The sequence below is a fragment of the Rhinolophus sinicus genome, chromosome 5, assembly GCF_057876585.1.
Source record: "Rhinolophus sinicus isolate RSI-liver-muscle chromosome 5, RSI-T2T, whole genome shotgun sequence".
Lineage (NCBI taxonomy): Eukaryota > Metazoa > Chordata > Mammalia > Chiroptera > Rhinolophidae > Rhinolophus > Rhinolophus sinicus.
In genome coordinates, this window is record NC_142505.1 from 43,208,403 (window position 1) to 43,229,749 (window position 21,347).

General features: G+C 44.6%; 1 protein-coding gene and 1 non-coding gene across 4 annotated transcripts in view; both read left to right on the forward strand.

Annotated features, from left to right (window-relative positions):
* Window positions 1–3,086: 3,086 nt before the first annotated feature.
* The window catches only part of SEC13 (SEC13 homolog, nuclear pore and COPII component), a 29,410-nt gene continuing 11,149 nt past the window's right edge, over window positions 3,087–21,347 (forward strand). The window contains exons 1-7 of one of the 3 annotated variants that reach the window (XM_074312994.2): window positions 3,223–3,279; window positions 3,533–3,700; window positions 5,824–5,868; window positions 8,137–8,252; window positions 11,112–11,263; window positions 11,647–11,780; window positions 20,993–21,126. In XM_074312994.2, coding sequence (XP_074169095.1) covers window positions 5,863–5,868; window positions 8,137–8,252; window positions 11,112–11,263; window positions 11,647–11,780; window positions 20,993–21,126 — 542 coding nt within the window. In that variant the 5' untranslated portion in view covers window positions 3,223–3,279; window positions 3,533–3,700; window positions 5,824–5,862. Of the gene's footprint in view, window positions 3,280–3,532; window positions 3,701–5,823; window positions 5,869–8,136; window positions 8,253–11,111; window positions 11,264–11,646; window positions 11,781–20,992; window positions 21,127–21,347 lie in introns of those variants that run through there. The other 2 variants (XM_019732671.3, XM_074312993.2) reach the window with 2 other exon arrangements.
* Window positions 16,427–16,626, forward strand: LOC141567424 (U2 spliceosomal RNA). Its single transcript, XR_016021454.1, has one exon. It is a non-coding gene; the product is annotated as a U2 spliceosomal RNA (small nuclear RNA).

Here is a 21,347-nt window from a genome sequence, read left to right on the forward strand (position 1 = left end):
CTATTCTTCCAAGTAAACTTTAAAATTTTGCCAAGACCTCCTACCACCCTGTCATTCTATATGCAAACATCTTTCTTTCTGCTATTGTAAGCACTGTCCACTCAGGGTCACTAAATAGAGTGTCCTGTAACGAGAAACGAAAAGGGTGTCCTAAATCTTAAGGGAAGCCCGACGTTCCTCCCATACTATCTTTTGTTCCCTAAGCCAGGGTATCATCGGGAGAGGCCACCAACCCCCCACCCAATCCCAGTTTGGGATCCAAAGTACCCACCTCAGCTATGCCCAGTCCAGATGAAAAAGGTGTCTCCCCCAGATCTAGAGCTACCAAAATGTGTGGCCTAATTGTCTATATTCCTAATTCTCCTGAACTGCTTTTTTTGCTCTTTATTCAAAGTTTTCAGTGGTCGTGTGATAGGTCCTTTGGGATGCAGCAATTTCATGCCCAGTACTTCTCACCACCCTGACTCCCTCTACCCATTTTTGCTCTACACACAGGAGGCTGTCAACCAGGTACACGGTGACATGCCTCCCACCCAAAACTCTTTCTGTGGTGTCCAAGACCCCACCATTAGAAGATCAGGGCTGGGTGTGTTGCTTGAAGGCTTTTGGGTCTTCCAGAGCCAAGGCCTCAATCAGACAACAGCAGAAAATCCCCAGGTCCTTTCCAAGTTCCAAAGCAAGCTCTCCTGATTTTGATGTAGAGATGCTATCCACCCAAGTGGGGGGAGGAGAATCCCTGGGCATCAGCCATTACCCCCTCTACCCCACAACAAGACATTTGAGGCTGCTTTGGGACCGCCCTTCTCAGCGCCCCAAGTCTGTTTTGTAATGCCTGTGGTGCTCTCCCTCCGGACCTTTCCTCTTGGGGGTCACCACACTTTGCTAACTCTTGTGTGCACATATTTTATAACAGAGTAGCGAGGAAATGGTGCCGCCTCCAGTTTCCACAAGCTGCCCGGGCTCTGGGGGGCTCTGGGACAATCGGGGCTGGGAAGTGACTGTGCTCTTATTGTACATTCTTTATTTCTCTGTATCTCTGGCTTGTGCTTTTTGTAATTAATGGGATTTGTCTGCCTTTTCAACACTATACTGAGCAATAACAATAAATGCACACGTGGAAACACAGACACGGTACACATCACAAGGCCTTTTTCCGAAGGACAGCTGGGTCCCCACCCACCATGGATCGGAAGTAGGGGAAACTGAATCCCTGGGAGGGAAAGGCATTTTGCCCAAGGGTGCACAGCTCAGTGGGTGGTCTCTCTCCTTCCAGCAAGTCACATCTTTTGAACACCCACCATTTGAGGGAGACAAGTTTAACCTGCCATAAGTCATTAACCTTCCATGAGGAACAGCTGACAGTCCCAGAGAGCAAGACTACGGAGGTAGCGGCCTAAGGAAGAAGAGATTCAGGGGCCAGGGGGTGTGGGGGTAGGGGCACAAACAGGGGAAGGCTAAGAACGGCCTGATTTGGGATCTGGTATTAACCAGAGGGAGGTGATGAGAGATTTGGACAAAGGATGTAGATGGCGTCCCCTACAGGGTAGGGGAGCCTGGCCCCCTAAATCCCAATGTTGGTCCAAAGTTTGAGGGTTGCACATGCACAACACACACACACAAACACACACACACACACACACACACACACAATCTGCACAGGGAGAACTGATTCCCCAGATCAAACACCCATTCAACTTCCAAACATGGTTTCACATCCAAGGGTCCATTTAATCCCAATATACTTTTGGAGGAAGTATTATTGTAATTCCCACTTAACAGAAAAGGAGACAGCAGCTCAGAAGGTGAGGATGTGCCACCTAGTAGGAGATAGAATACTGGTACCCCACAATCTTGATGCCAGAATTGGCACTCAAGGCCTCTATATTATAATGCCTTTCAGTCCCACCAGCAAATAATGAATAAGACACAGTTGCATTGCTTGTCCCAAATCCCCAATCTCTCCAACTTCAATGCCTACACCAGGGAATTCCTTTAATAACAAGTAGGCCCCATGCATTATATTTGTATTATATTGAATATGCCATTGTCCCCAGTTTCCACTTGAGGAAAGTGAGGCTCGGAGAGAAGGATGTGGCCTTATCACCCAGAGGATCAGTGGTACAAGTAGGGATCCAAGACCAGGGCCTGTCTCTTGAAAAACAAGAGACCCAAGATCCCTGCCCCCTTTATTCCCTGCTCCAGCCGAAGCACCACCTTCTTACACCCTTGCAGTATTCCTTTCTCCATTAGAGGGAAATAGGAGTGTTGAAAGCTGGGGTGGGAGTTAGCGGGTGGGCTGCTGCCCAGAGGCCTGGCCCTGAGTTCTGCAAGGCCTGGCCCACTCTCCTGGCCCCTCTCCAAAGCTCCTTGATGACCTGGGTCTGTCACTCTCTAAGCCTTAACACCTTCTTTCCAGCAGTGATCATCTTAGCTAGGGTTCTTCCCTCCAGTTTCAGGAGAAGAAACTGAGGGATCGTGACTTACCCAAGGGGCGCCTAGGCTCAACCCTAGATCACTCTACTCCTTAACGCCATGGGGTGCCCAGGGCTGCCAGACCATATGTGGTGAGGGGAGCCCTCAGGCAGGGCAGCACTCTCACTGTGCTCGTGGGAAGCCAAGGACCTAGGGGTTGGGGACACTGGGGAGTTGGCTCCTGGACTCGAACTGCAGGAGCCTGGCTGCGATCCCTCCTTGCCTGGGGGACCTACCTGATGGGCCACACACAGGATCCCAGAACTGGAGAGAAGGGGCAGTTTGGAGGCGTGGGTCCCTCAGCCTCCAGTAGGGGGCATTCCCCTACTCTGCCCCCGGTCCCAGCCTTGGGTACTGAGGCGGGATTAACGAGGAAGCAGTAGGACCAGTCTACCCACGACCCAAAAGATCGATCATCCTTCGGTGTTCATCATAAGGCCGGTCGCTCTCAGAACCGCAGGGAAGCGGGGGAAGCTGTAGTTATGAATCCTTTCTTTACGTAAGAATCTCAAGGGGGGGAAAGGTTTGTCAGGAGAGAAGGTCGGCCATAGCTTCAGGGTAGCCATGGAAACGAGAGCCCCACTGTGGGTCTGCACGTTCCTCACAGAGAGAGGAGGGGCTGGGGGGGGGGTGGAGCTGCCCCTGGAAAAGTCCGGAACCTTTGTCAGAGCAGAGCGCGTTGCTGCCCGGAGGCTCCTGAGCCACAGCCGGACGGACTACCGGCCCTGCGCCGGAAGTGAGCTACGGAGACGCCGCCGGGAGTTGCCACGTCCGAGACCGGGAGCTGCCGCCGCGGGTGCAATCATGGTGAGTGTTACAGAGGCCGGGACGCCGAGCGGGGTTCCAGCCATGGTCGCGGTCGTTTCGGGCCCCTCGACCGCACTGAGGTTCAAGCCCCGGGCTGGGGTCATTCAGCTCCGTTCCACCCCTTCGAGGTTTGGGGGGCTCTGACCCTGCCTCTCGGGACCTTTCGCGGGGGGAGGCCGCAGAACCTCCGGGAACTTTGCGGGCCGCGCCGCGGCCGCGCCTCCTGCACCTTCCTTTCCTTCTCTTCCTCCAGTGATGGAAAACAAAACCAAGAACGTGGTAGGAACGGCTGTATCCTGAGCCCCTAGTGCCAAGCATTGTGCATGATCTCAGCCTCCTTTACTGTCCCCCGTAACCATGCCTTTGTACCACGTACGGCACCACCTCTCCCAGCAGATGTGTGTGGAACAGTGGCCCTGAGGTACGAGGCCACTGCAGGAAGCTGGTGTAAGGAGGAGCTGAATGAGTCTCGGAAGGCAGGGGCTGCTTTTTAAATCTCTGTGGAATCCACAGTGTACATTCACTCTACACTTATTCATTGGGTGAATGACTGACTGAATGGGAACTAATGGATGAGAAGCATCCAGCCTGGGCTTGGCACTTAGTGGGCGCTCAGTAAAATGGGGTTCTCAGGAATATGCGTGTGCCGGGAGTTTTCCGGAAACCTGGGTAACAGGGGTTGGTGCTGGCTCTGCGTGGGGGCAGGGTTTTAAATTATTTATCTCTCGGCCTCTGATTCTTCAGCTGCTGAGTAGAATTGGTGTCTCTGATGCGCCAACAACTCTTTCTAAATGAATTTTAACTCATTAAGTGATTCTGAAGAGCTGAGTTGTTTTGAGGGCTACCACTTACTAGTACGTAACAAGGAACAGACAACTTGAGGTGCTCAGGAGGAAAGACTTTTTGTTTTTTTAAGCAGCTTTAAAAACAAACAAATAAAGCCCTTACTCAGAAACATGGTTCACCAGTCCTGGCTGGTGTGTGAGAGTGGTTAAAAAGTAAATGGTGGTTATCTCTAAAGTCCTTTGGTATCCTGGTATGAAACTACCAGTAAACTTTCTTCCGGACTTTGCTTAGCGCTCAGACACTGATTTAGGAAATGCACTGTAACAACTACTTTATGTTCTAGATAGGCGCCTCATGGAGTGGGAGGCTCTGGGGCCTGGGAGTTGGCAGGTGGAGCTCTTTTCCCAGCTCCAGCTTTAACGAGCTCTGTAACTTGAGCAAGTGTTTTGTCTTCCTGGCTTCTTCAGTTCCTTAATCTGTCAGACACCGTCCCAGTGCACACGAGAAAGCACTTTGTAACCTGGACAGCTGGGCCCACGTAGGAGACTGTTCTCTTTTTCTTCCTTGCTGGCCTTCGCAGACCTTGTGGGCCCGCTTTTTAGGGAGTCTAGAATTTGATGAGAGAACCGGTGCTTACTTGACGTGTACCTTTTGAACTGCTTTGCAGCCATCCTCTTCCAGTGTCCATCTTTCTGAAAAGTCAAAGCAGACTATATAAAGATGAAATGGGGGAAATGGTAAGAAATAGCAGTTCCAAACTGAAACCTCCTTTTTGGTCCCTTTTTTATCCCACGAGTTTTAAGAGAATAATGTTTGAGCAAAGTAAAACTGTTCTTTTTTGTCCATTTACTTATTCATTCAGCAAATAGTCACTGAGTTCCTGCTGGTTGCATAGCATTTTGCTGGGTGATTTGAGAGGATTCAGAACTGCAGATGACACAGACCCTAGCTCCAGGGCACGCCTTCTAGTCAGGAGAAGAAACAGCATAAAGTATTGTAGACATTCAGTACTGAAGATATTCAGAGGAATACAGCCAGTTGGGGATCTGGAAACTTCAAGGAGGGGGGCATAATTTGAGCTGGACCTCAAAGAATGGGTAGGAAGGCAATGGCCGTGGCAGCTGTGTGCCAGCGCTACAAGCTGCTCAGCACTGGATCCAAGTGGGTGACAGTCTAGGATCTGTCACAGGTCATGGGCCAGGGAGCAGCCTTGAGGAAAACTTGAATCAGTTCTCCAAGTCTTAGGTCTTAACCGCATATGCAGAACACTGCCTGGAACCTCAGGCCCTGTCATCCAGGAAGGGGCACCAGTCACAACTCCCTCGGGTCCCTCTGCACCCTTCAAGGTAACCCGGACTGCTTGCCATCTCTCCTCTTTGCTCATGTTATGCCCTCTGCTTGAACTGTACTCTGCTGCCTGGTGCCACCTCGCAGATTCCTCCCATCAAAGCCCCTGTTCCCATGTCCAGCAGTGCCAGCCCCTCACTCCTCTGTAGCACATGTAAACCATTCAGGTATTTATCTGGCTGTGTTAGGGTTACTTGTGGGCACGCTTCTTCAGGACAAGAAGTACTTATTTGTGTCCATGCCTCCAGCCCCTGGCACGGTGCTTGGTGAAAAGAAAGTACTTTGAGCGAATGAATGAATGAACAAATGAATGAAAAAAGTCAAGAACTTTAGAAATGATCAGTGGATTTAATAAGATGACTGCATTCTAACTGCCATCAGTTCATTTACCAATGATATCTTCGGTTCTAGGTGTCAGTAATTAACACTGTGGACACCTCCCATGAGGACATGATTGTAAGTATCCCGTTAGCCCTCCCTCACGGGCTATAGACACGGGCATTTCTGTGGGGGGAAGCATTTCTTTTGACCATTCATGAGTCCACTGTGGTTTCGCAGCCTTTGCCAATCAGACTAGCCTCAGGTATAGTCAGTCTCCCAGCATACCCTCTGATGTAGCAGGCTGGGCGGTCTGGTCACTCTGGTGGGAGGAAGTGGGAATGGGTTGTGGCTCAAGGCCTTTAGTCTTCTGGCCAACAAAGTAACCTGCTCTGGGATGGAGGCTGAGGAGGTATGAAGGTTTGACAACAGTCTTCCCACCTGTCTTCCTCCTGCTGCCATTTCTTAGCTCCCCTGGAAAGGGAGTTAAAAGAAGAGAGAGTAGGAAGATGACTCAATCTGAAGGCTAGGGGCAGGCTCGGCAAAAGCCCAAGACAGAGCCAGATAGAACAAGCACAGACAGAGGGCCAGATAAGGCCCTTTGGACCAGAAGTCATTAACTCAGGGTGTTTCCCGAGAGGCAGATACAGGGCTCAGTATAAGGGGACAGGGCTGTGGCTGAAGGTCCAGAGGTTAAAGTTTCTGACAACAGAGACGCAGACTCTGCTTCATGCGGCCAAGCAGTCCAGGCAGCCTTTGAGCAAGACCCAGGCCGGTCAGCTCACAGCATTTCCTCCCCGGGTTCCCGTCCACGAGTGGCTGCTTTTGGGCTTCTGAGAGGGTGTATGTTCCCTGGATGCAGCCATGTGTGGTCTAGTGGTAGGAGCACACCTCCTTGGAGACAGGGTGGCACCATAGGTAAGGAAAATCTAATCTGAGGCTCCCTAGCCAGCCTCTTAACTCTTCTGAGCTAGCCTTGATTTCCTCATAGCTAAAGGGGGAAAAATAATGGGTGTGCCACCTACTCGTGTGGGTTCAGTTTGAGGAACAGATGAGGCAAAACAGTAATGACTAACATCTACATGCTCACCGAGTGTCAGATCCCACGCTAAATACTTTTCATTCAGTATCTCATTTAACCTTCCTAACAACCCTGGAATCAGATGCCATCATTAGCCCCGTGTAAAGGTAAGGTAACTGCCGTTCAAGGAGACTAGGTAATTGTTCCAAGGTTGCACAGCACACAAGCTGAGGAGATAGGATTTCAGTCTGTTAGGTGCTGTGCCCTGCTTCCTCCCAAAGTGTGTGATAGTGCCCTGCAGGAGAAACGCTGCAGAAATACATTTGCAGAGACGATCTATCCTAACACCTGCCCTGCCTTCCAAGAAGTCAAGACCTGGAATAGTGGGGAAGGGCGACTTCCAAAGGAGACTCAGGATGTTTTCCTTGGGGAGAGAGGTGAGGAAGGAACGTTGAAGCAGAGGGTGACTGCTTCCATTGAAAGGGTGTAATTGCTCCTGATGACCACAAGTGACAGCTAATAGTTCTTGGACCCCCCCAAGGTGCTATAGCTGAAGAAAGGGCTGTTTATTGGACTAGGCAGCACCAGCAAACAGGAGGGGCCAGAATGTTCAGCAGGGCTGCAGGCATGTGGGTCAGAGGAGCCATCACGCTGGATGGGCCAGGAGCTGTGGGCGAGCCAGGCCTGGGTCTGGATGGCCAATCAGCATCCAGGAAGTCAGTTCATCAATGGTGGGACCAGCGACATTTAAAGCATGAGTGGAGTGGAAAGTCTAGAGTGCTGGGCGCACTACTAGGAAAAAGGTCAAGTAAAAACCCAGGAACAGAGGTCCACAAAGAGGTGGAGGGCTGGGGTGGAGGAAGGAACCCCGCACTGAATGGGTCCCTATGTCTAGGTTAGATGTGCATTGTGAGGGACCTGGTTGGGGCCTGTAGGAGTCAGAGGCCTGCTCCTTTGGGTCAGCATTAGGCCTGGGTTCCAGGGCTGAGCTGAACCTCCAGCAATCTCCCCTGGGAACCCACAGAGCCTCAGAACAGTGGGGACTGAGGAAGGAGGAGGAAGGGAAACGCTACGCCAGCTGTTCTCTAATATCCACCCTGCAGAACAGGGTGGCAAAGGACTTCCCCATGTGTGTAAAGGGTCTAAGAGTAGCTGGGGCATGGTTTGTCTTATCCCTTTCAGAAATACATTGCCCGTCGAGAAGTAAGAATGTTGACATGCTAGCTTCCTGTCTGATAGTGATGATTCTTTGAGGTTAGATTAGTCTCAGGTAGATTCCCGTCCAAACTAGTCCCTGTCCTAGTGACTGCTCCCCTCACTGCCATCAGCCCCACCACACCTCTCCCCGCAGCCGTCAGGCTTCCTGAGCTGTCCTCCCTTTGCAGCACGATGCCCAGATGGACTACTATGGTACTCGCCTGGCTACCTGCTCATCAGACAGGTCCGTCAAAATCTTTGATGTGCGCAACGGAGGGCAGATCCTCATCGCAGACCTCAGGGGGTGAGTGCGGCCAGCCCTGGGCAAGGTCTGAGAATGGTTGGGCTTTTCAGGACAGTCTGAGCCAATCAGAGCAACCCAAAGTGCAGTTAGCAGAGACGCCACCGTGTCCCAGCCAGCCTGCTGCCCTAAGCAGACATCCCAGGTTGATGGATCCAGGAGTGAATCCTAGCTCTGCCACCCAAATACCCAGAGAAGACCTTGGACAACAGAGTCGGTTATTTCTGGGAGCCTTCACCCTCTCACCCTCAAGAGCGGGTGATGCTGCTCCCAGGTAGAGCATGCTGACAGCAAGCCTTCCGTAGCTACTGCTACTTTTCAAAGTGGGAAACTTCCTTTTTAAAAAAAAACAAGTTTAACCAGCGTGATCTAAGTGTCACTCAAGAGTGGTCATGTAAGAATGTAATAGTGATTATATAAATCCCATAATTCTGCCTGTTTGCCTACGGCAGGTATTTACAACTGTTTGATTTACCCTTTTTGCTACTGAGATTCTTGAGATCCTGGCTCTCATTTTTATGACCACATCTCTGTTGCTTTCCCTCAGTTAACTGCCTTTCATATAACTGGGGATTCTTAATCTACGTTCCATGAATCTCCAAAGGTGCTGGGGCTAGAATTCAGGGCTTGAACTGGGGCAGGGGAAAAAATTCTATCTTTATCTCAGTCACGGATATTGAGCATTTCTTTCAGTTACGGATGTGGGCTGGAACCACAGTGGTGTTCATAGTACTACCTATCACTTTGTTACCAGTAGAAATCACAGATATTTTCTTATCACATTATATTTGTTTTATTGCTGTCTCAAAATAGCATCCATGCTTGTTACTACTTTGAAATTAAAGTGGTTATTAGACCACTGGAGTTTGTTAATGTGTTAACAAAGAAGCACGTGTGTCACTGTATCATAAATTGTTCTTTAACATTTTGATGACTATATTTCAATATAACTGGGTTTCTTTCTCATCCTAGCTCTGTGCATTTTATCCATTACTCTAAGAAGGGACCATAATCTTTACCAGACTGTGCAAGAAAGATTAAAAACCCCTGACAAGTAGGCGCTCAGGACATGTTTGCTAACTGAATTAAAGAAGAAATACCGTAGTTTGCCGTGTATAATATGCTGCCACGTATAATGCACACCCACATTTTTGGCCCTAACCTCCAGGGGGAGAAATTTTTCGTTTTAATTCAAATTTTTATTTGTTTACATTTAGGTACTTGTTTTTAATATTATAAAGGAATTTTAGCATTTGTTTTTTAACATATTATGGTACACGAAATTTTACTTAACAAATAATTACAAAACCCAAGAACAGATACAACGTACAAGAAATTTTATGTACCGGTAACAAATTTCCGATATTTACACATCATAGAAGGCCAAGAACTCTTCATTGCTGCAAGTTCGTCCTAAGTTCAACAACACTGATTATCGTATTCCAGGGTATTATTTTGCACATGGATATCGTTACTAGTTTCTGGATATCGTTACTAATCTCTTTCATAAATAAAAGAGTTAAAAACATTTAGTTATATAGGTACGGAATTAACGTTACCCATGTATAATGCGCATCCTTATTTTTCCCTCACAAATTTGGGAACAAAGCGCGCATTATACACGGCAAAATCCGATAACTAAGTCAGTGGGCATTTGGGGAGACAGGCCTGGAAGTTCCCCTCTTCCTGAGTGCTGAGGAGCCAAATGCCACTGTCCCTGTCAGGCGGCCCCTGGCTGCCAGTATTGGCAGAGGTGGGCAGGTCCGCTGTCACTCAGCCCTCCCTGCTCTGTGCTTTTGTTATGCTTGAAAGATGGGAAATATTGGAGGTATAAACTCCCACCCTCGTTCTGTTTTACCTCGGCTAACTCTACTAGGTGTGGGACATTTGAGTCTACTGAGAATTTCGTTAGCAGCTCCTTTGTAGGGACGAGGAATGTACTGTGTCACAGCCAGAGGGAGGAGGAGACAGTGCCTGTCGCCTCGGGGTAAAGGAGTGAACAGGGAACAGCGGTAATAACTGACAGTCACTGGGTGTTTGTGTGTTTTCTTCTTTCATCTACCAGGCATTGTACTAAGCTCTCCATGAGTTATCACAAATAATTTCCCCTCGTGACCACTGTAGGAAACAAGTCTCATTGATATCTCCATCAAGAGACTAAGCCATAGAGAAGATGGTCCTTGCCTAAAAGTAAAGCAGCTGGTGAATAGGGAGTGGGTATGAAAGAGCCCGGCCCATGACCTCTAAGCTGAGCGACCTCTGGTACGAGGTAGCCCACCCTTCCCTGGACCGAGAGATGGCCCCAGTACCAAGCCCAGCACAGGTTACATGCTCAGACAATCCTTATCGTGTGGACGCATAAAAATCAGGAGAGAGGAAAGAGATGCCTTCTGAACAAATCAAAAGAGTAGTGAAAAATATCAAAATGAAACAGGTACTGCCTCCTCAAGAAGTTGACCTTCTGGAGGGAGAAATAATGACGCGCTCTACAGATAGGTAGCACTTGTGGGTGCAAAGCCTAGATTGATCAGTGACTGATGATGACAGTGGCTGTAGGTGGTGCTGGCTGCCGTCTGGGGCAGGTGAGGATTCTGCTGGATCGGGACCGATCGGCTCACTTATTAGAGTCCTGACTTGCTTTCAAAGCCTCTCTGACCTCTGAGCCTCAGCGTCCTCACTGCTCCATGAAGGTCCCTGTTGGCAGTGACATTCTATGACTCTCCGTTTTGAAATCCTTGGGCAGTTCTGTCCAGAGATGCCGTCTGCCTGCCGAGGCAGCCATTCGGTTCTGTGCAAAGAGTGGCTGACAGCACGACTCGATTCCTCGGGCCCATCTGAGCAGCCTCTCGTCCTCTCCTGCAGTCACGAGGGTCCTGTGTGGCAGGTGGCCTGGGCCCACCCCATGTATGGCAATATCCTGGCATCCTGCTCCTATGACCGGAAAGTCATTATCTGGAAAGAGGAAAACGGCACCTGGGAGAAGACACATGAGCATACAGGGCACGACTCCTCAGGTACACTGCGTGGCAGGAGAGGACGGCGTGGGGCCCTTGGGTGGGAGCGGCCTCTGTCCTGGCCATCGCTCTGCTTCCCTTCCCCTTGTGATGCTTCCTCTTTGTCCCTTGGGCTTTGGTTGGCTTTTCTGTTGGTCTGTCCACGGGGAGGTAAGGCCCTAAGACCTAAAGCCAGTCCAAAGTCAAATGAGAAAAGCAAAGACAGTACAGTTTTAGTTTCTTGTTGTTGTTTTTTAAGATTATTCGTTTTAAATATTGGCCTTTATTCAGATTATTATCAAACGTCCCCCTTGTGATCCCTGCAGTTTTTTTTCTAGAAATTTAGTAACATAGTAAATCTGGAAAATCAAAGTCTGCTCACTGTGCCTCCCTCCTTCCTGCAGTAAACTCTGTGTGCTGGGCGCCCCATGACTACGGCCTGATCCTGGCCTGTGGCAGTTCGGATGGGGCCATCTCCCTGCTGACCTACACTGGGGAGGGCCAGTGGGAAGTGAAGAAGATCAACAACGCTCACACAGTAAGTGCAGACCCGGCCTGCGTGGAGAGGGTAGCTCTGCTGACTTGGCATGTGTCTCCTTTGGACTCCTAGAGGGGCAGGAGCAGAGTCACCACTGTGCAGTGGCCCAAGGCAGGGGCAGCTGCTCAGACACGCTTGGTAGAGCAGCTTTGAGCCTCTCTGCTCTGAAGCCAGACCGGCTGCATCCAGGGAAGCACCAGCCTCTTAGCACTGGTCCTCCTTGTAGGCTCCTAAGTTGGGGAGAGCCAGGGCACTGGCAAGGTGGCAGCAGTGGCCTGCCTACCTGCCACCTTTGCTATATAGACACCTCAAGTTGACGTGCCTGTGGTAGTCACTGAGACCCCCAGTACTGAGTTACAGAAAGCATCATAGGAATTCAGTTTCCTGTACTTCCAGTCATTGAACATTAAGATTGAAACAGTCAAGAAAGCGCTATGGACAGTGAGGGGACAAATTCACATTTCTTGACCCCCTGCTGTTTGTCATGGAATCCTTACAAATGTTCGCGAACGAAAGAAGAAACTAACAAGTGTACAGATTTGCAAGGTAAGCAGTCCTCGTCTCATTTCATGTTGAGGTAAGTGAGGTGCTGAAAAAGTGAGTGATGTGGAGAAGGCACTCTGCCAGGGTCAGAACCCTAGACTCTGTGTGCCTTCTCTCTACACAGCACTTCCAGCTTTGATGGCCCCAGACACTTCTGAAGTCTACCCAGATGGAAACCTGAAGTCCGTATCCCCCCAATTCAGGGGAGCCACAGTCTGCCCAGTCCTCAAGGCCCAAGGAGCCTGTCTCCGATTCTTGTTACTTGTGGCCCTGGGATCCCCATCTGCTGGCTAACTTTCAAGTGAACAGGCTAGATGCTCTGGCAAAATGAGGCGCGGCATCGTAGTTTTTCAATCTTTCCACATCGGCATTAGCCAGCACAACAACTAGGTAGCAAAACCGAAACTTCATGAGCAACACTTACAACAGAATTGGGTAACAAGGCACTTCCACAAACTCCAAAATACAAGTAGAGAGGAATGAACCACTAACCCCAAGACTGCATTCGATCGGTATCGGAGCAGGAGGAAGAAGGAAGCACAGGGGTGCCTTCTAACATACCTGCGGTGTCCCCCCAAAATAGCCAACAGGTATTCACTGCCAAGCATAGCTGGCCAGTTTAAGATAAAGTAAGATACAATTCACGCAACCATAAAATTCACCCTTTTTTAAAGTATACAGTTCCATCATTTTTAGTATGCAGTAAGTGCTCACTTAACATTTTCGATACGTGCTTGAAAACTGCAACTTTAAGCAAAACTGCTTTTAACAAAACCAGTTTTACCCTAGGCTAATTGATATAAACAAGAGTTAAGTTCCTACGGCATAATTCTTGTCACAAAACCATCAACAAACTTATAAAGACCCAAAACACTTCTGGTATTAAACATTAGAATAAATGTGAACTATACATACATTTAAGAAGGATTAAATAAAACAAGAATTATTTTCCATCCCGCTTATTCTAGTTCACGGACACAGGTTGCCAGAGCCTGTCCCGGTAGCCCAAGCCACGAGGCAGTATTGCACCGTGTACAGGACCCCCTTCCATCGCAGGGCACGTTGACGCACACACCCGCACTCGCTCAGACGGGGACACTTTAGACAGGCCAGGCCAGTTAATCTAACGTGCACATCGATGGGAGATGGGAGGAAGTCCACACAGACATGGGGAGAATGCGCAAACTTCACACAGACAGTGGCCCTGACCAGGAATATTTCTTTTCCTCATCAACATTATAACAACATTGAATGAAATGACATTATTTGAGGACCTGCTGTATTCATAAAGTTTTACAGTTATTGCCGCTAATTTCCAGAACTGTCTTATCACCCTGAAAAGAAACCCCATTAGCAGTCACTCTTCATTCCATCCTATCCCCAGCCCTAGGGAACCAGTAATCTACCTTCTGTCTATAAATTTGCCTATTCTGGACATTTCCTATGAATGGAATCATACAATATGTGGTCTTTTGTAACTGGCTTCTTTCACTTATCATGTTTTCAGGGTTCATCCATATCAGCATATATCAGTGCTTCATTTCTTTTATGGCTGAATAGTATTCCATTGTGTGAATAATTTTGTTTAGCTCTTCACTCCTCAGTTGATGGACTTCTTCAGCGATTATGAATAATGCTATGAACATTCGTGTGTAGGCTTTCATGTGAAGATATTCTTGCGTGTACACCTAGGAGTGTAATTGCTGAGTCATATGGAAACTCTGTGCTTACCTTTTTGAGGTACTGCTGAACTTTTCCAAATTAACTGCAGCATCTTACATTCTTGCCATTTCTCCACAGCCTTGTCAACACTTGTCTTTTTGATGATAGCTCTTCAAGGGGTGTGAAGTGGTGTCTCATTGTGGTTTTGATTTGATTTCTCTAATGACTGATGATCTTGGGCACCTTTTCACATGCTTATTGGCCATCTGTGTATCTTCTTTAGAGAACTAACTGGGAAGGGTTTTGCACTATATCACGCCAGCGGCCCACCATAAAAAAGACTTTTAAAGGGGCGTGAAGAAATTTGTCCCTTATGACCCACCAGGGCTTGCTTCCCTCATGAGGAGAAACTGGGAGTGAAATCAAAATTGAGCTGGATAGGGACAAAAAAAGAAAGGAAAGAGAGGCTATAGACCAGAGTGGGGAAGGGAACAAGCCAGGAAATCCCGAAAGCAAGCTATCACATATGTTACCACTACATAAGAACAGAGACTTCTGAACTTAGAAAGACTTTCTGGAACCTCACTTCATCAGGAAAACTAAGTTCACATAAAAATAATAGAAAAGTATTTAAAATCACATACAAAGTTTTCCTTATAAGAAGAAAAAGAAGACACAGAATAACATCCCGACAGGCATTGAAAGAAAGACATGCCCATAAAACAGAATCAAACCATCATGCACTATTTCAAAACAATTTTTTAAGTTATATAAGACATGAGAAAACAGCATAAATCAAAATGAGAAAAAGTCAGAAATGAGATGACAGAACTCAGGAAAGAATTAAAAATAAAAATTTATTTCAGAAATAAAAATTAAAATAGGACTACAAGAGCAAATAAACACAACAGATAATGCCTTAAGTGAAAAAGAGGAAAATTTTAAAGATAAAAAATATAAAGAGATAAAGATACTGAAACAAAGTTTGGACAGGCAAAGATCAAACATGTGAATAATAGAAATCCCTGAAGAAGAAAACAGAACAAATACTAAAAACTAGCTCAAGAAAACTATCTTTAAAAACAAAAAGATTTGAAACTACTACATATTGAGAGAGTACCCTACACTTACGAGCATCAACCCAGAATCACCAGCAAAAAGATAAAATTCTAGTAAAGTGATTGGCCTTTAAAGAAAAAAATCCTTTGCACATCTAGTGGAAAACAGCCAGATGACTTACAAGAGAAACAAAATTAGATTATCATCAGACTTGTCAACAGCGGTGATCCATGCATAAGAAAAAGAACACATACTCTAGGAAAGAACTTGTGAGCCAAGGATTTATAACCAGCAAAATTGGCTTTCAAGTTCACACACTTGTACACAAAAGTTCATAGCAGCTTTAATTGCCAAAGCTGGAAGTAATACACATGTGTATCAACAGGTGTGGTATCAATGAATTGTGGTGTATCCATACTATAGAAATGCTACCTAGTAATAAAAAGAAATGATTGTTGATACACACGAATGAATTTTAAAATCATTATGCTGAGTGAAAAAAAAATCAGATAAAAATATATGTACTATGATTACACTGTTGTAAAATTCTAGGAAAAGCAAACTGATTTTTAGAGACAGCAGGTCAGTGGTTGCCAAGTTTGTGGGGGGTTGAGCAGGGGGTGAGGTGTGGAGAGATAGATTACAAAAGGACCTGAGGAAACTTGGGAAGTGATGGCTATATTAGTTCTCTATTTTTTTCAGTAAAACACGTTATTTATTTTTGTATCACCTCTTTATTTTTTTATATTGAGGTATAATTGCCATATAACATATTAGTTTCAGGTATCAAACACGATTCAATATTTATGTACGTTGCAAAAATGATTACTGCAGTAAATCTAGTTAACATCTGTCACCATGCCTAGTTATCAAAAAAAAAAAATTTTTTTTCTTGTGAGTACTTTTAAGATCTACTTTCTTAGCAACTTTCAAATATACAGTACAGTTTTATTAACTGTAGTCACCATGCTGTGCATTACACCCCCAGTACTTATTTATTTTATAACCGTAAGTTTGTACCTTTTGGCCCCTTCATACATTTCATCCACCCCCATAGCCTCCACCTCTGGCAACCACCAATCTGTTCTCTGTATCTATGAACTTGGGAGTTTTTTGTTTGGTTGGTTGAGTTCTTTTTACATTCCACATAGGAGATCATACAGTATTTGTCTTTCTGTCTGACTTATTTCATTTAGCATAATGTCCTCAGGGTCCATCTGTGTTGTCTCTAGTGACAAGATTTCATTCTTTATTATGTCTGAATAGTGTTTCATTGTATATATATACTACATCTTCTTTATGCATTCATCCATCCATCGTTGGACACTTAGGTTGTTTCCATAGCTGGGCTGTTGTAAATAATACATTGAACATGGAGTGTTATCGCTTCTCGGCCTTTTGGCTAAGATCAAGTGTAGTAACATGGAGTGCATATAGCTTTTTGAATTAGTTTTTGTTTTGTTCAGATACCGTGTTTCCCTGAAAATAAGACCTAGCCAATCAGCTCTAATGCGTCTTTCGGAGCAAAAATTAATATAAGACCCGGTCTTATTTTACTATGATATAAGACTGGGTATAATGTAATAATATAACATAACATACAATACAATACCATGCCTTATATTAATTTTTGCTCCAAAAGACCCATGAGAGCTGATTGTCCAGCTAGGTCTTATTTTCAGGGAAACAGGGTAAATACCCAAAAGTGGGATTGCTGTGTCATATAATAGTCTTATTTTTAATTTTTTGATGAACTTCATACTGTTTTCCATAGAGGCTGCACCAATTTACATTCCCACCAAGAGTACAAGGGTTCCCTTTCTCCACATACTCAACAACATTTGTTATTTCTGGTTTTTTTGATGATAGCAATTCTACCAGATGTGAGGTGGTATCTTATTGTGGCTTAGATTTACATTTCCTTGATGATTAGTGTTGTTGACTATATTTTCATGTACTTGTTGACCATCTTTATGTCTTTGGGAAAATATCTATTTAGATCCTCTGCCCATTTTTAAATCAGTTTGTTTCTTTCCTTGAGTTATATAGTTATTTTATATTTTGGATATTAACCCCTTATATACGATTTGCAAATATTTTCTCCTGTAGGTTGCCTTATTTTATTGATGATTTTCTTTGCTGTGCAGAAGCGTTTCAATTTGATGTAGTCCCATTTCTTTATTATTGCTTTTGTTGCCTTTGCTTTTGGAGTCAGATATAGAAAATCATGGCCAAGACTAATATCATGGAGTTTACCATCTGTTTTCTTCCAGGAGTTTTATGGTTTCAGGTCTTACATTCAAGTCTTTAATCCATTTTGAGTTCATTTTTGTGTATGATGTAAGATAGTAGTTGAGTTGCATTCTTTTGCATTTGGCTGTACAGTTTTTCCAACACCATTTATTGAAGACTGTCCTTTCCCCATTGTATCTTCTTGGTTCCTTTGTCATAAATTAATTGACCATATAGGCATGGGTTTATTTCTGCAATCTGTATTCTATGTGTCTTCATTGATCTATGTGTCTGTTTTTATGCCTTTACCATACTGTTTTAATCACTGGCTTTATAATATAGTTTGAAATCAGGGAGCTTGGTGCTGCCAGCTTTGTTCTTCTTTCTCAAGATTGCTTTGGATATTTGGGGTCTTTCATGGTTCTGTACAAATTTTAGGATTTTTTTTTTTTCTATTTGAAAAATGCCATTGGAATGTTGACAAGGATTGCATTGACTCTGTAGATTGCTTTGGCTTAGTATGGGCATTTTAACAATATTAATTCTTTCAATTCATGAGAATGGAATATCTTTCCATTTATTTGTATCTTCTTTAATTTTTTTCATCATTATCTGATAGTTTTCAGGTACTGTCCATTCACTTCCTGGGTTAAGTTAATTCCTGAGTATTTTATTCTTATTGATGCAGCTGTAAATGGGATTTTTTAAAAATTTCTTTTTCTGATAGTTCTTAATTTTGTGTATAGAAATGCAAAATGTTTTGTATGTTGATTTTGTGTCCTGCAACTTTACTGAATTTGTTAATTCTAAAATATTTTTTGGTGGAGTCTTGAGGGTTTCCTATATATAATGTCATCTGTAAATCATGACAGTTTTACTTCTTCCTTTCCAATTTGGATGCCTGTTACTTCTTTTTCTTGCCTAATTGATCTGGTTGGGACTTTCAGTAATTCTGTGTTGAATAAAAGTGGTGAGAGTGGGCATCCTTGTCTTGTTTCTTATCTTGGAGACAAGCTTTCAGCTGTTCACTGTTGAATTTGATGTTAGCTGTGGGCTTGTCATATGTGGCCTTTAGTATGTTGAGGTACATTCCCTCTATACCCACTTTGTTGCAAGTTTTCATCATAAATGGATGTTGAATTTTATCAAATGCCTTTTCTGTATCTATTGAGATGAGCATGTGATTGTTGGCCTTCATTTTGTTAATTTGATGTATCTTCTTGATGTTACATCAAGGTGGATGTTAAACCATCCTTGCATCCTTGGACTAAATCTCACTTGATCATGATGTAGTACCCTCGTCAAGTATTGTTGAATTCGGTTTTATAATACTTTGTTGAGGATTTATGCATCTGTGTTCATCGGAGATATTGGCCAATTCTCATTGATAACTTTGCCAGGTGGAATATTTGTTGGAAGATTTTTTCTTTCAGCACTTTGAAATTTGTTTGTTATCTTGATTTACAGGGTAGACCTACGTCAAAGTTCATTAAATTCTGTACTTTATGTGCAGTTAATGCCAATTATACCTCAAAGCTGTTTTTAAATTTTGATTTTGGAATATAACAAACAGTTATTGGTATGCAAGAACTCAAGGGCTATTGTTGTCATGAGCCCTTCCTAGGGTATCTACTGGAGAATAAGCTTCAGACAACAAAAATGACTAGAAATACATTTACACAGGCCTATCTCATTTTATTTAACTTAACTGGTAATGCCTTTTTTTTTTTTTTTATGAATTGAAGGCAAGAGGACCCTCCACCAGCAAAAAGATGAGACTCGCTTTATTGCGCTCCTCACTTTATAGTGGTGGTCTGGAACCACACCACACTATCTCCAAGGGATGCCTGTGTAAATACACAGTTAACTGTAGAGAACTAACACTAAATGGGTATAGTCATAGGACGTAAAGTACAGCATAGGGAATATAGTCACTGGTATTGTAATAGCTATGTACGGTGTCAGATGGTACCAGACTTGTTGGGGTTATCACTTTGTGAGGTGTGTAAATGTCTAATCATTATGTGTTATACACTTGAAACTAGTGAATGAATAAATATAAAATGCACCACAGAAAAGACTAAATGAGGGTTAGAAGGCAGAGTATAGGATGCACTGGCCACGTGCTCTGCTAAGGTAGATAGAGTAACTTAAAAACAGTGTGGCACACCAGCCGCTGCAGATTCAAATTTTTTAATGTTTTCACCATTCACACAAACACCTCCTCCCTGACGCAAAGAAAATCAAACAGAAAAACAGGTGGCAAGGGGGAGAATGGGAAGAGCATTGCAAACACTTTATTAAGTGCTTTTAATAACCATTGGCAATACTATTATTCTGAGACTGTTCTGTGAAATAAGATAAAATAAATAATAATGTGGCAGTATCCCTAGCACCAGAACCAGACTGCAGTCTTGAATACAGTTTTTCACTAAAAGAAACCAGAGCTCTTGAGGAAATGGCTGATTCCAGGTCTGAGGCAGGAAATGTACACGATGAGCTTAGAACATCTTGTCATACCAGATAGAAAAATTATCAAAGACGTACTTTGACATACTAGGGTTATGTCAAAGGAGCCAACTTGAACAGGCTCACACTGCCAAAGTTTGAGTGTCAAAAATGAGAATAATTGAAGTGAACCGAAACCCATCAAATATGCTTAAATTAATGAGTTCATAATGATATTTCAAAGAGAGAAATCAGTCATCTTTGGAGAATGACTGAACTAGTTCAGAATCAAGCATATCCTTCCTTTCCTATCTGATCTGTACCTCTGGGGAACCAAATATTAATGAGGGCAATTGCCCCTATCTAGAGTATTCCATGTAATAAATGACAAAGAAATGAGTAGAATTAACATTATTACCATTTTGTAACACTTAGTGAATTAAGAGAGGCATAAATTATCAACAGGTGCTAATAACATAGACAATCTGACATGTGCCTCCTAATGAAAAAACACACCACCACGTGTAGTCTTGGCAAAGGGATCAAACCTGATTCTGATCCAGTCTTCGATCTAGCTGGCATTTTCAGGAATTCAGAGGAACATGTTGAACTGAGTATGTGACAGCAGAACCAGCCTGATGGACTACAGGGCAGATGACTCTGAGTCTTCAACAAAAAAATTGTGAGGGAAAAAAAGGATCAGAGGAGGAATCTATAAATTAGAAGATGAAAAAAAAAAATCCGGAAAGAATGCTTAAATGGCAAGACTGAACTGTAGTGTCTAGGGATGTCCATTTGGGTGACAAAACTAAAGCAGGAAAAGAAAGAAGCCAGGACAATGGTTACTCACAGGGAGGGGCTGTGATTCCCGTAGGACGTGATGACAGGGCTTCCTAGGGAAGTGGCAGTGTTATTTCTCGACCTGGTCGCAGGTGTAAGAGTGCTGCACAATAATTGGTTAAGCAGTGTATTTACTGTGTGTGGTTTTCTGAATCTGTGCCCTTCCTTCATATGTTTGAAAAATGTTGTTTCTTAAATTCGTGAGAGTCCCTGATTCCTATTTTAAATGAATATTGCTGAGAAATACACGCACTGTTAGGAATCCTTAAAGGGAACTATGAGTAGCTAATCCTTAATCCATCAAAAGAACTGTCCTACAGATTCAGTCCTGAGGATTGGAGAGGACACGAGCAGCAGCCTGTGGTCTGCTGAAACTGTTCTATTGCAAAGCAAAAGGGCAGAGTCACCACAAGGCCCTCTCCTTACAGATTGGCTGCAACGCCGTCAGCTGGGCCCCTGCTGTTGTACCTGGAAGCCTCATAGACCAGCCGTCGGGACAGAAGCCCAACTACATCAAGAAGTTTGCCTCCGGCGGCTGTGACAACCTCATCAAGCTATGGAAGTAAGTGGGATTGGTAGTCTTCTCAAGGGGACACTTCATACCGTCTACCCTGCCTACCATGTCACAGCCACAGTTCACAAGAAACAGGATCACCTTTCCCCTCCTGCCCAGAGAATACTGTTTTCAATCAATCAGAGGACATCCTTTTTTTAAAAAAAAAAAAAAAAACTTTTTTTTTTTTTTTTTTTTTGCTCAAGCACTTTTACTCATCACCTAGTTAC